Here is a 15177-nt window from a genome sequence, read left to right as displayed (position 1 = left end):
ACCAAGCTAGCTAGCCAGCCATAGTCAGTCCTGCCCCTTTAGCTTGTTAGTGCTAAAGTTAACAACCACTGGTTACACAAGGCAGAGAGTGCTAGTGTGTTAGCATTCCTGCTAGGTTAGTGTGTGGCTGGGGGCTGGAGGGTGGCATAGCAGCAGTGGTGGTGAAGGTGGGGCTCCCTGTGTCTACTGCTGCTGCGCGGGGGTGGGGGGTAACGTACGGAGACCGGAGGATCTGAGGTGCTGGAGGGCAGTCTGGAGGAGGACGAGGAGCGCTGGGTGGGGACAGTGGAGGTGGAGAGGCCCGCGCCGGAGCGTTCGCCCTGGCTGAGGTTCCTCTTGCGCTCGCGAACCAGCGCCTTCTGGTGGCGCTTCATCCGCTCCAGCTGTTCCTCCGCAGTCATTCGCCCTCGAGGCTGGCTGCTCGGGAGCTGCAGGGCTTCTGTAGGGGAGGACAGACGCTCCAAGGCACTCTTGGGTCTCTCCTGGTGAGAGAGGGAAGGAAGAAAGATGAAATGGAGAATTGGACGGGATGGAAATGAGAGAGGGATGGATGGTTAGTGAGGGACAGAGAGTTCAGAACTGAACAAGTGATGTAAAAGTGGACCAGAAAATAAGAAAGGAGAATGAAAGACGGAGAAATATGGACAGTGAAATGGTATAGTGGAAGACGAGTTTAAACAAAATGATAAAAAAGAAAAAGCAATAATGAAAGTGACAGATTTTAAACACCACACAATACAACAAATTGGCATATTTGCCTGGATACAAATACAAAGACTAACTGTAACACACACTCCCACACAAAGTCTACAACTTGCATATCAAATGCTACCTGTACCTAACATTTGTTCTGCATAAATATCAAAATGAACGGACTGAGGCTAACACACATAACTAACATGCTATACAGCAATTTTTGGTTATGGTCTACAACACTGGTACACATGAGGAAGTTGTCCTTAGGGTTGAATGTTATTCAGGAGCTTTCAGTGTGGTCGAGCCTCAAATTTAAAACCCTAAACTTGCCATTAAACGATTAACACAACATTTCCAACAACAGCCACACTGAGATACACTGAATTTCTCCAGCTGATTGCAGGTATCTGCACATGTTGTTCAAGGGGGTAAGCGTGCATCTGAAAAGTGTACCTCCTATGGGGAGATTGTAGGCTAACAAGCCATCACCTCCCGTTAGCATCCCATTGACTCCCATTCATTTTGGCGACACTTTGACAGCGAATAACTTTACATCTGGATGTTTAAAGACTCTCTTTGTCCATTGTTTATTTCTAAAGAAACACGACAATGTATAAAAGGCTCCATTACTCATGTGTATCTCATGTTATGGCTCCGTAGCAGACGTTTTTGTAAAAATAAGCTAACGATTGTGTCATAACCACGCAACTTTCTGTCGCATAGTAGAGGAATTACCGTATAGTACAGGAGAAGCTCGCGGGCAGTTTCCACTTACAATAGCTGTTTCATTTTAATTACTAATGTTAACTAGCATTTTAGTTAGCAATAATTAGCCTGTGCCTATGTTATCTCCTAACATATACCTACGCTCTCCTTCTCTGCAAGATTGGGAATGATTGAGATTTCTCTTGGCACAGCTAACAGAAGACTTAAAACTTCCACTCACGTCACATCTATGTCTTCAAGCTGAGTTTGAGGCTGCGCAATAACGCTCAGCCATCACCGGAAAAGTGACTTCACTGGTCTCCGTTGAAATATACGGCGTTGCTGTGTCCATTCTTTTACTGTCTACGATGTTGTTATTTTGACTCACCCTGGCTGCGGAGCTCCCGGGGCCTCTCCTTAGGGTAACGTAGGATGCGATGGAGATGGAGTTGGACTGGTTCAGTCGAGAGGAGGGGCCTGGCAGACCTAGTTGAGAACAACAAGACGAGGATCAGCAGAAGTTTGATTTCATTTGCAAAGTGAAAAAAAGCAGTTAGGTAAAACAGTGAAAACACAATGACCGAATGCAAAAATAACAATCTCCATAAGGGAAAAAAATATAGAATGAATTTTAGGTAAGGCAAAAAAATATATATTATGCAATGTTTCAACACTGGTAAAATAAATTCCTCAACTTAAATAGTAAACATTAAGGGATTTAGAAGAATTTTAAAAACCTTCCATAAGTAAACCTTCCTCTTGTGCGTGACAATACATTCTATTACATTTTCCACATTTCAACTGATGAATCTTCCAGTTTGAAGAGATTGGATTTCTAATGAAAATGTTTCTTTCTGAACACAAATACACTTTTCTATGCATATTCATCAATTTAATTAAAGCTTGCTTAGTATTTTTTTCCTCAAGGTAAAAAAATATTATGGTATAATGGTATGCAAGAGTGCTAGTTGATAAGCATACTCTGCTGGGAAATCACTAGCTATGAAAAAAATGGCCTGATCTGTATTTTCTGTTAAATGTATTTTACGTGTTACTGTTCAGATACCTTTGCTCTGGAAATACTGGTATTCAACGTCAGACCCGGTGCTGTGTTGGCTCAGTCCTGGCAGCTCTGGTTCACTCAGGTACGACCGCAAGTCAGTCTGAAACCAGAAAAGGTTAGACAGAAACACAGTATGTTTGCCGGTTTTTGGCGTTCTGGCAAATTCTGTTGATTCTTTTAAAAAAAACTGTTGTTATTTGAACAGACTGTTATTTGAACAGGCTTTTAGTTAGACAAGGGTTTTTATGGCTGTCTGATTTAATGGATCTTGGTTTAACTTTGTGTTCTTATGTCTTTTATTTATTGTATTTCATTTTATTGTAAAACACATCTGTGAAAACTGCTATATCAATAAACGTTACTTGCTTACTTAAAACAACAATTTAGAGAACATCTCAATTTGAAATGAAACAATGGCCCAATCCCAGAGTCCGGACTCACAGACTCACAGGCTTTGGTGCGCGTTCTTCTTAAGGGCTTAGTGTTGTCCCAATGTCGAATTTCAAAGGGCGTGAGGGTTTGAGTACACACTTACCGAGCCCTTTCCGTGAGTCTGCATCAACGCAGACTTCACCAAAGGGAATTACCCACAGTTCAAAGCGTTGTGACGTTTACCGCGGAGACCATAGGGAAATCCGGAAATTACAAAAGGTAAACAACAGCGCGACACACGACCACGGAACACAGACCAACCTGTTTTCCAGCTTGTAAAACAAGAGTTTGAAAAAATTTTGAATCAGGCAGCCATCTCCTGTGCCTTGGCCGTGTGGAAAGCAACAAACTCAAAATGAAAATTCCCAAAAAGGCAAGTGTCAGCAACATCTTTGTTATTAAACGTCGCCAAGGTAACATGTGATCTTGTGAAGTGCTGTCCCAATCCCATTTATACCTATCTGAGCCCATGTGGCCTCACACACTCACTCACTTAGCACCTGAGATCAATAAGTCTGTGAGTCTTTAGTCCTTAGTCCTCAGGGCTCACTTTGGGATTGGGCCATTAAAATCACCCAAACTGTGGCCGGGTTGGCTCAGTGGGTAGAGCAGGCACACATACTGTATACTGAGAGGCTTATGCCTCGACGCAGAGGTCCAGGGTTCAAGTCCGACCTGTGTCAATTTCCTGCATATCTTCCCCCTCTCTCTCTCTCCCCTTTCTCACCTAGCTGTCCTATCCATTAAAGGCAGAAAAGCCCAAAAATAATCTAAAAAAATTAAAAATAAATCACCCAAACTGCATTTACAAGTCTTCATTCCCACTAAGACAACAGTAAGGAGATGTTGTTTTTTTAAGGAACTAACGGACAGCATACCTTACAGTCTCCATTGACAACATACTGCCCGCCCTCCCTGTCCCTCTTCCTCTCATCTGATTGGCGTTTCAGCCCACGCACTGACGTGTGGCGGATGACCGAGGCCTCTTTGGGGAGAGGCGGCACCACAGGGGGCGTCTCTTCGTAGTCATAGAGACGAGGCAGTGGTGGCCTGGGTGGGGCGGTGTCCTCTGCCTGGACAGCAACCAGGCAGAAAAGGATTTAGTATCTTAGACGTAGAACTTTTAAACACAATCAGACTAAATCCAGTAATAATTCCTTAATATGAAGTACACTCTGCTCTGTATAAGTATTGTAGTATTTCTAAGCAGAAGGGTGACACTCACCCACTTTGGCACAGTGCTGTGAGGCAAAGTATGGGAGAGGATGCTGGGTATGGAGCTGCGAGGAGGAGGCTGGACCTCTATGCTTTGAGAAGGCACTGCCGGGTCTGACACGGAAGGCACTAATTTCCTCTCTGGTGGGGGGTGTGAACACACAGAGAAATCAAGGTTTAACTTTTAAATGTAAGCAGAGAAGTGTAGATAAACAGACATGTAGAAACAGATTTTCAATGAATTCAGCCACAAGTACACAATCGCCAATTTAGAAGCTGATTTCTAAACTGAGATGAAATGATTAGTGTAACCGCAGAGAATGCATTACCTACAACACTGCAATATACCACGCTATGTGGACAATACCAACTGTACTGAGAATCTCTAGTAGCCTATACATTACGTTAATATGTCACTGCTCTGTTAATGGTTAACGAGTGTCGACCTGTACGTCACCGTAAAAATTCTCTTTCCATCTTATCCCGTTTTGACGTCAACTGTAAACAAACTGCAGTTTTTCTAAAAAAAAGTGGCATTTGCCGGGTTGGTTGCTGTGGTTACCAACCTGGGTTCTGGACAGAGTCAATGGTGATCTTGTAGTTGGCTTTGCTGGCACTCAGCCCCCCCATCACGTCCTCGATCCTCCACAGCTCGCGCTTCATCTCAGTTTTCTCTTGCTACAGTTTGACACACACAAACACACACACACACACACACACACACACACACACACACACACACACACACACACACACACACACACACACACACACACACACACACACACACACACACACACACACACACACACACACACACACACACACACACACACGTTTGACTCCATTCATGTTATTTGTTCACTTCTGGTTTGGTTCAACTTGGTTTTCAATGTCACAGATTTGGTCATTTATTTAAAAAAAAGTCCTGTCAATTAACTTGTGATGTAAGAACTGAGGAGAGAATTGTTGACATAAGAAAAGAGGATCTGACACTACATTTAGAAAGAATTAGGTATGCTCTAAAAGACAAGATTTTGTTATTTGAAAAAACGTGGTCCCCTTTTATTTCTTTTTGCAAGCTAGTGATTAATTTGTACGCCCTCATTACCTGCCTTTACCACTGGATAGCACTTTTGGGTGGGGTTGGAGATGTGTGTTTTTATTTCATTTAATTTTTTATGTATTTTTGTTAAGTTGTCAGTTTTATCTGTTCGCAAAAAAAGTGTAGTTGCAAATGTTCTTCTGCTGGAATACCAAATAAAAACATTTTGAACACCGAAAAGAGGATCTGGAAGATATATGTAAGATTCCAAATTATCTGGAGGATTTGGGAAGAAACTAAATAGAGACTGTTTAAAAGCCACAGATACAGTAATTAAATATGAGAAAAACTAGATGCCTGACAAATTAGTGCTGGCAGATTGGAGGTGAACCTGCTCTGAGCTGCAGTACCAGGTCTCACCTGAGGGGTGGCGCTGTGGTTCATGTGTGCCTGCAGCGCCATCCTCAACTGCTCCATTGATCTCTCCAGCCTGATGTATTCCTCCCAGGCGTGGGCCATCTCCTGCATCACACAAACACACCAAGTCTTAACTTATACTGTATATACAGCAGAGCCTTAAAGTACACCGTTTGCAAGATACACATATAGAAATTGATGTGTCCTCATAGCGATATCTATATGTATACACACACACACACACACACACACACACACACACACACACACACACACACACACACACACACACAGACACACACACACAGCACCTGCAAAAGTAGCTGTATGCCCACACGCATGCCAGAGACATATATGTACTTATCTAAGCACACTTTATACTTAAACAAAATCATGCTGTCATATGAGATTTTGCATACATTTGCCATTGTGATTTTAGTTAAATATCCTAATAAATATTGTGATAGATTACCACCCTATTTCCCAAGACTATACATACAGTATATTGTGTAAAATAAAAAAAGCACATAGACACTGGCATACACACCGTGGAGAGGCGTGATATTTGGGCCCTGATGGAGACCAGATCTTCCTGCAGAAGCCTCTGCTGGTAGGCTATCTTGTGGGCGTGGACCGGCTGCTCCAGGTACTGCTCCATCTGCCGGTGGGACACATCCAGTACACTCTCCAGCTTGTCCTGAACGGGGGAGCAGTCATGCAGCAGAAGGTCAACCAAAAAGTTCAAATCGTCAGGCTGCAGAAACGATCGGACAAGTCAGTGTTTCTAGATTGGTCTGTTTTCCGGCAAAAAATCTGCGTGTGTGTTTGGCTTGGCAAACGAATAGAACTGCGCAAAACAAACCAGAGGAGCTGAAATGAAAGAGTAAAGTTAGTGAAAAAAAAAAAAAAAAACTTGGAAATATTCAAGAGTAAAGTAAATGTAAATTTTTATATTTTATCTACCAACCATTAACCCAAACACATACTTTTTAAGAAACATGGATGCTTAAATGGATTCAGCACCACTCATAATCTGTTTTATTTTCCCTGGGAAAAAAAAATTGGCTAGTGAAAAATTTGAATGGCAGGTATCTTTAAAAATGTACCAACCATGTTGACTGGTCATTAAAAAAGTTCATTTAAAGCCCTGGTGATAGCCATACTACCTTTACCAGTCAGGATATCGAGAGTTAGAGTCTGAGCAACCAAAATCCCAGACTCTCCTTCAAAAGAAGTTCCTCCACGACGTAAATATTGACTCAAGAAAGCAATCCTTTTGGATTCTGATAAACTGATTAAACCCACTGATGCGTACTGCGATCTACTCTTTGAGAGCTGAATCACCCTCTGTTATCAAACTCCACTGCGTAGCGCAACTGACAGCAGCTCTGGTATTGAATGTGTCACCATCATGTAGAATTTGTGCCTGTGGACTCATCAGACTGACTGAGGTCCTATACGACGGGCAGAGCGTGTACCTTGTCCTCTTTCAGGGAGCTGATCCTCGCCTCCAGATCCTTGAGGATCTTGTCCTGCTCACACAACCGACTCAACTTCACCTGCAGGGAGAAACACAGAGCTGAGTGGGGGGGGGGGGGGGAGAGAGGAGGTGCATTGTAGGAACTGTACACTCACAGATAAAGCACTAAAGCTTGTGTCTGTGTGTTGACCTCTGGTAATGAAGTGGCCCATTTACTTAATTACAACTTGGCCTGGTCTCTGCAGCTGTGGTTGAATCAGTGTTTGTACAAGAACACACATCTCGGTGTGTGTTTGTGAGTAGATGATCCGCTTGTACATGTGTTTATGTGCATGTATATATCTCGTTTGAAATGTTTTTGAGTGCATGCATGCGGGTTAGTAACACTTAATATGCACAGTGCTGTAGCTCGCCTGGTCTCATTCGGGTGTAATTACTGTGAGTGAGCCCTTTACACAAAGTGGGTGCGACCCACCTAACACTTTTAATTACAGTGTCAGGAAGGCTCTGAGCCTCGTTAATTAATCCCCGATTAAACTCAGCAAACTTGGAGGCAAAGGTTGGATCACTTTATCATCCTGCGGTAAAACAACAACACAACATTCCTGTAGTGAGGTTGTGACTGAACAGCTTGATGTGAACAAAGCGCTTATCCGTTCACATTTGTGCACTCGACAGTAGCTTTTATATTCAATCAAATGCATTATTAATCCTGTTGTTGTCTCCAACGGTGATGTTGTAGTTGGATCTAATCAAATATTCATCGCAGACAACACTCCCATAAATCGTTTAAACTGCTGCGTGTGGAAGTGAGGGAGTGAGAAATACTTTCACAGGAGAAATAAGACTGTTTGAAAAACCGCAGGGAATTGTTTGGATTATCAAACTGGAGGAGTTAAGGCCAGTTTACCTGTTTACACTGTGTGCATGCTGTTTGTTGATGATATACCCTTTCTTTTCTCCCAAATAAGCAAAATAAACTTTTATTATTTTAATGATAGCGAATAAATAGAAATGTTTAAACTGCATGTTAAAGCAACACTAGGTAACTTTTCCCGCTTCGGTCCCCCTACAGGTTGGAAGCGGAATTGTCCATTACATTACATTGTCCAGTTCATTAGAACTACAGCTCGCGCTACCTGATCTGGCTTGCATAATGTAATGTAATGGACAATTCCGCATCAAACCTGAACCTGTAGGGGGACTGAAGCAGGAAAAGTTACCTAGTGTTGCTTTAATATGTATTTTAATCAGACTACATACAGTAATAGAAAACTGTTTTAGTAAAGTATATGATGAGATGATGAAAATGTCCTACATTTTCTTGGCTAACAGCTTCACTTTCCGCTAAATTTAATTGAATTGACATTTTTTCTTTAGATACTTACTGACAGACAAACTGATTGAAAGCATAGCCTTGACAGCGTCCGAAATGGAAGTGGTCTGTATTTCATTCAGCCAACATTTTGAGAAGTTATTGAGCTCGTACTTACATCCACATCACTTTCTGCAACCTTGACAGGTTTCCCTGACTCCCTCAGTGTCTGACTTCCAGCTACCTAGAAATAGCAAAATCAGCATTTCCAGATGTTAGTCGTATGGTAAAACAAAGTGTCTGAACCGTGGTACAATGGTGCTGAAATACAGGAGATACAGAACACAGAGACCAGCTACAGACTACGGTAGCAGGAGGCTGAGACAGACTGTCTGTGGCACATTCTCTTTGCCTCGTGTATATGACAATATGAATTTTGGCACACAAAATCAGCTCTTGCCATGAAGAACACAATGACTATGGACACTTTGAAGCCCTGCACAAATTGACCTATCCATAAAACCTCTATACAGTGCATTGTGTCCCCGCCATACAAAAAAGTCGCCGTATTTTGTTTGTAAACAGGGAATTATTTGTTTTCAGAACACACCCTGGACTGCCTGAGTTCAGGTGCTTACGTTGGGTTTTACTGGGGTTACTGAAACACTTGCGCTGAAGGAAAAAATAATAATATAGAGCACGGGCAGATTTACCAATGAGAAAATCAACACGTTTCACTGATAACAGCTCTTTCTTGTGCTTGGGAATGATTAGTTTTGGAGTTCCTTTTTGCTCCTTTTTTTGGAATAAAATCGAGACATGACACAGTAGAGTCCTGTGTTCTTGTCGAGGAGGTGCAGCGTTTCAGAGACGATGGTAGAAGCAGCTGGCTTATCAACCACCGGGCCACAGCCACAATCCATGCACTGCCGAGCCATCCCATGCCCACTATTCAACAGCATCGTCAACATCACCACATGGGGGTGGGGGGGGGGGGGGTGGGTAGGAAGAGACGGGGAGACGGGGATCACGTGGGGATAAAACATTTGATGCCATTCAAGCCGTAAATGCAGTGCTGTAAGCAATGGGATGGTCTTTCTAGAACAAAGACTCTCTACACATGTGAACGCACACACACACACTCATGTAAAGACTGGACACGTGCCTCCCTAACACTGGAGAAACATGCATAAGCATAAATGTGCACACGCACAGTCACAGGCGCACTACATACAACATTATATCTGTTTATACAGTACATATACTGGATACAGATACAGATACAGACACACACACACACACACACACACACACACACACACATACAGCTTACGTTCATTAGAGGCCTGAGAGGCCCAGCAGTGCAGTGCAGTAGTAAACTGTGAACTGCGAGGATCAGGGGCTCTAAAGCTCTGATCTGGGAGTTAAAATCACAAAGACACAGAGCCGCAGTCACAAAATGGCGGCTGTTTTCGTGAGAAGAGTTAGAAGTTTACTGGGGACATATTTTGTCCCACACAAGATGCCTGAACATCTCTATTCGTGGCCAGAGTTAGAAGTGGTCGTCAGTAAGAAACACCAATAGTTTTAGTTTGAGCTACAGGAATTCCAAACCAGAAAAGGCACAGCAGAAATAGAACAACCAAAGCAGAAGATACGTTAAAATAACTGACAGGGATCAGGGGACAAACTCTGATCTCACCTTTAGGTCCAAATACTCCAAGTCTTTCTTCAGCTGCAGATAGGTGTCATCAGCCTAGAGGGTGACAAACATGGGAGTGTGGATTATTGATTTGTGTTGACAGGAATTACATACATAAGGTTACATAATTCACGATCTGGGGCCTCTGAATCTAAAGAAGCTTGTGTAAAATGCTGTTGTGTCTGTGCCAACATGCATCACAACCGTCTCTCTCTCTCTCTCTCTCTCTCTCTCTCTTACACAGACACAGACACAGACACGCACAAAAATCCATTCAGTTATTTTACAAAACACCAGCACAAACCAGATCCATTAGAAGCAGCTGATATTTGAAACATTGCTGAATTCGGCTTTAATTCAACTCACATCACTCATCACAACAAACTGCCGAAAATAAAAAGATTCACGTATCAGAAAACCAAATTGAGCGACACATCCGCAGCCAGCCGGCGGTCAGCCCAAGCATGGGATGGCTTTGTGGACGTCGAAAAGTTCAAAGCACAACATGCTCATGGACAGTATCACTGGAAGCACGATATGGAAACGGACCAGCCAAGAATAGCACATGGAAAAAAAGAGGTGGATGGTTCTATGACGGCAGCAGGGCCAGCACTCACAGATTAACCATGCCCAATGTCACACCACTAAAGCAGGGCAGCTTTTGGGTAGAGGTTGCCACTGATATACTGAGACTTGGCTAATGATGCTGGTGTTGCGTTAACCTTTGTGTTTTAGTTAGCCCTTATCTATTCTGGGATAGGTTATTTTTCAGCACTATTTTACATTTAGACTTGTATTTACAGTCGGGGACTGCCAAGTGCAGGATCAACTGGGAGTTACAGGATGGCCTAAAGCGTGATTTATTCTTCTGCGTCAAATCTACGCCGTGGCTACTTACGTTGGTACGTGGAGACACGGACCCTACGCCGGACTCTACCCTAAAATGTTTATGTGATTATAGCATATTTGCGATGACATTGTTTTTGCAGAAAAATGAGACAATCAACAGTTGTTGTTGGTCAGATCCATTGCACTGTGATGGTGGTGGTGGGATGATGGGGGTGAGTGGGGGGCACCAAAGTCGGAATGTTTTAAATTCTACACATAGTGGTTTAAAGGTATGTCAGATCAGCAGCACAATTGCTGGTTTTGTGTATGAATTTTGATTTGTTGCTAATGTGAGATCCCAATCATCCAGCACCCAAAGACTAGGTAAGATCGGGATAATGCAAGACGATGCACAAAAAAAGTCGCTTAACTGTTATAGTTTAGGAATTTAACTGCTTTCACTGGAATGACTTGAAATGTTACTTATTTTTATATTGTAGAAAAATCAATCTAGCATATTTTGAATTATCTTCTGTACTTCACAACCTGAGCTGACGGTGGCAAGAGAGAAGTGCCAGGAGGTTAGCAATGTCATTAGCAAAACCAGAAATTAATTTTCACTAACTCTTGTTAAAAATCAAAGTGTTGGGCACATTTGAATTGTAAGGGTCTCTTCAAAATGATTAGAACTCATCATCTGATCAAATATTTCACTCTGGACCAAAGAGTTGGACAGACAGATTGACGCACAGACAAATTGACCAACCGTATCACCCAAAGAACATAGAATAACAAAGAATAATGGACACAAATAATGGACCTTTTTCACAGCAGACATTTTGACTTGCCGTAGTAGGAAAAGCACAGCTGAAATTGACAACCTTAACAATGGCTCAATTCCATCAAGTGTCCCAGTAAGCTATTTCAGTGAGTCAGCATGCACAATAGCAGGGCCTCTCCTAAGTGGAATGCAGCCATCATTAATGGTTTTGAATACACCTGTGCTTTTCCTACTATGACATGTCAACATGTCTGCCGTGAAAAAGGTCTATTACTTTTCTCAATAAAAAAATTTGAAAATTCAGAGTACAAATTATATGAGTTACATGTATAAAAAAACAGAAAGAAAAATAACTATTTAAGTGTAAAGCAGCTTTGCAATATGTGTAGTGGCAACCTCTACCAGCCTGTGGTAGAATGAGGGGCGGGCAGGCTGACATGCCGCGGGGAGCCCCCACCTGGCTGTTGCAATGGCCCAGGGGAGCTGAGAGGCCCACATGTCTGAGGTGGGACACCGGAGAGGGGCCGGAGCTGAGGAGGGGGCTGGTGCTAGTGGTGGTAGTAGTAGTGAGGAAGGGGTCGTGGTGGTAGGACTCTTTGGGACCGTTGAGCCTCTGCAGCTGGGTGAACGCGTGCTGACGTGCGGAGGCCATCTTGGCCTGATGCCGACGCAGCTGAATGAGGAGCAGGGTGAGCTCCTCGGGCTGTCAGGCACCACAGGACATTACATCTGGCATTAAAACTGACCACACCAAACTTCAGGGAAACTTGTGTTAAAAAAGTAAACTTGCATTCACAGCACCAGTAGCCACTTTTTTGTGCGACTGGCTGGTGGCCAAATTGAACAAGCAGAACAGCAGCTTCATTAAGGAGGATTAATGGTGTCGAAACAAAAGGCAGAACTCACAGCAACACACTGTAGATGACAGGCAATGTCTCCCAAATGTTCAGCTACAGCCAACTGGCCTGCGCCGACAAAAAGCTAATTGAGATGTGTTAACATTTTTGTTGTAGCGAAGAATAAACGCTCTTCTTGTGACTGACTTCTTAAGTGTCTGGCAGCGTGAACACACTGTGAGAAACGTTACTGGGCTCTGGAACTAGACTGCCAGAGGGAATTACACATCACTTCCAATACAGGCCTGTAGAGCCTTCAAAGCTTCTGCTCCAAGTTCCAAATAGTGTTAAATTAAATCCATGTCTACTGTCACGTTTGTTCAAATATTAATATTTGCAATGCAGTGAAGTAGTTTTTGTTTAAATGTGTAAGACGTACCGTTTTGCCATGAAGGCTGGGTGCACTGACTGTGTGTGTGATGTAGCCAGATGGAGGCATTGACCGTCTCTCGATAGTAGCACCCTGACAACACATAAACACATTTTACATACATACATACATACATACATACATACTGTACATACACACATACATACACTGGAGTTTAGAAAATTACATTAAAGAAACCTAATTGAATGTCATTTACAACACCAAATAATTGGAATTATGAAGAATCTGCTATCATAACATAAGTTCCATTTCGCCAATGGCTAAAATTCATTCTTGTTTTAGAGGATACAATGATACATACACATGACCTCGATAACAAAATGAATTCTTTATTAGCTCTGGGCAAAATTAAGTGGCTTGTGGTTGTGGGGGAGTGGGCGTACATTTGCATATTTGTGTTTTTTCCCTCAATTTCTAAAATGTCATATGCAAATACTAATGGAGCTGCTAATCCTTTCTCAGTTTGAATAAATGTGAAAAATGTCTTCATATACTGTATATACTAAATACGGTGTATTGTATATTAAATAGTATGTATACATCTTCAATATAGGTTCAAGTTAACAGTTTGACTGACTTTTTGACTGACTGCTGATCCAGTTGAGGTAATTTAACAGACTGAATGCCTTAAGGATATGTCTGCCATTGTGCCCCAAGACACTGAAACAATTATTCTGTTCAGTGGAGCACTGTTCCGACATCCGCCCCACACTGTCAGAATGACTGACACTGTTCTGGATGAGAAACTGTTCCATTTGATATTTTGCGCTCGATATCTGGTAAGAGCACAAACAGGCAAGATGGATCACTTTCATACAATCAACAGAATATAGTGACTTGGATAAGAGTGTGAGGTTAATGTGCATAATGTAAATTTGATGCCAAAAACCCCGGCCTGTTCCGCTTAACTGAAAGTTTAATCTCATTCCCTTGATTGAGAACTGTCTAATGCCGCCAATGAAACACAAGTACAAAGAATACAAAAACACTGTGTCCAGAGAAAGCGGATCTCTACTGTTAATAATAGATTTTTCTTTCATTTCTTGTCCTTTTGGTATGAAGCATCCCAGACCATGCATGGGCAGTTAAATAGTTGTGTACAATGCAATACAAAATTGCCTTTAAAATAAAAATGGGAGTTATGTTTCAGTTAGTTACACTTTGTGTTGTTTGCAACAAGCATGCAAGATTGACTGCCTTACCAGACATTATTTTACCTTAAGCATCTGAGATTTAGTCCTGCGGGGGGAAACAGCGAAGGGGATGTCCACCACCGATCTATCACCCACGGGCTTGACTGTCACCCGTTCAGCTGGCGTGTGCGGCCTCCGTGAGGGCGACAGGGTTCTGCTGGAGCCAGGCGGCGGCCCTGGTGGAGGGATGTCTGCAGCTGAAGGTGGCACCGACACACAGCGGGGCGGTCCTTCGGACCTGGGTGCTGAGGAGGAGAGAGGCACGGTGGATGGGGGGCGTGGGCCAAATGGGTAGTCCGGGGCCGGGGTGTAGAGTGGCGCCGTGGGGCTGCCGTGACGGTACTGGTGGCGCTGCTGCCACTCGTACAGCTGCCAGACGGTGTTGGGCCCTGAGTCGGGGGCGAGGCGGAAGTGGCTGAGGCGGTCCTGGGCGTACTTGTACTCGCCGAGTCGGGCAGGCGTGGGGCTCTGGCGAGGAGTCTTTGGCAGGGTCTGATATGCATCTATGGAGGTGAACTTGTGCTGGGTTGGGGGCGTGCGTCGAGGGAGGGTGTTTTCTCTGGATGGGGGGCTGTTGAGTAAGAACAGCAGGACATAAAACTATGTTTTTTTTTCATACCCAATTAACAGAATATCTATATATTAATCAAATCTTACTTAGAATTTTATTTAAGGATTAAATAAGAAAAAAAGCTGTCTAAACAAATGAAATTTCTTGAGCTACACATGGGGAAATTGTTTGATATATTGTACTATTTCTTAACAATAACAAGATCTATATCTTTTAAATTGATTCTCTGAGTTCAGAAATAAAACATTGCGCTGTGCAGACCTGATATATTCATGGCGGGTTGGTATTCACATACATGTTCAATCTGCAAGCAAATTTCACAAGAGGGAACTGTACACTGTACTTATACTTTTGGTGTAATTTTACCATGTCTGTATGCTGCATACTCAGTAAACATTAAATAATCAAATATGTTTGTAACTGTGTGTATTTACATACAACAAAAAA

General features: G+C 42.8%; 1 protein-coding gene across 6 annotated transcripts in view; it reads right to left on the bottom strand.

Moving 5' to 3' along the window:
* The window catches only part of LOC114559918 (pleckstrin homology domain-containing family A member 7), a 156044-nt gene that overhangs the window by 7139 nt on the left and 133728 nt on the right, over positions 1–15177 (bottom strand). For all 6 annotated transcript variants that reach the window (XM_028584949.1, XM_028584950.1, XM_028584951.1 and 3 more), the window contains 13 exons: positions 14184–14730; positions 12955–13038; positions 10071–10124; positions 8547–8612; positions 7052–7132; positions 6121–6270; positions 5577–5678; positions 4678–4789; positions 4122–4252; positions 3775–3969; positions 2468–2564; positions 1790–1887; positions 219–482 (listed from right to left, as the gene is read on the bottom strand). In XM_028584949.1, the coding sequence (XP_028440750.1) occupies positions 219–482; positions 1790–1887; positions 2468–2564; positions 3775–3969; positions 4122–4252; positions 4678–4789; positions 5577–5678; positions 6121–6270; positions 7052–7132; positions 8547–8612; positions 10071–10124; positions 12955–13038; positions 14184–14730 (1981 nt within the window). The remainder of the gene's footprint in view (positions 1–218; positions 483–1789; positions 1888–2467; positions 2565–3774; positions 3970–4121; positions 4253–4677; positions 4790–5576; positions 5679–6120; positions 6271–7051; positions 7133–8546; positions 8613–10070; positions 10125–12954; positions 13039–14183; positions 14731–15177) is intronic.

The sequence above is a fragment of the Perca flavescens genome, chromosome 8, assembly GCF_004354835.1.
Source record: "Perca flavescens isolate YP-PL-M2 chromosome 8, PFLA_1.0, whole genome shotgun sequence".
Lineage (NCBI taxonomy): Eukaryota > Metazoa > Chordata > Actinopteri > Perciformes > Percidae > Perca > Perca flavescens.
This window is presented reverse-complemented; position numbering and strand designations above follow the sequence as displayed.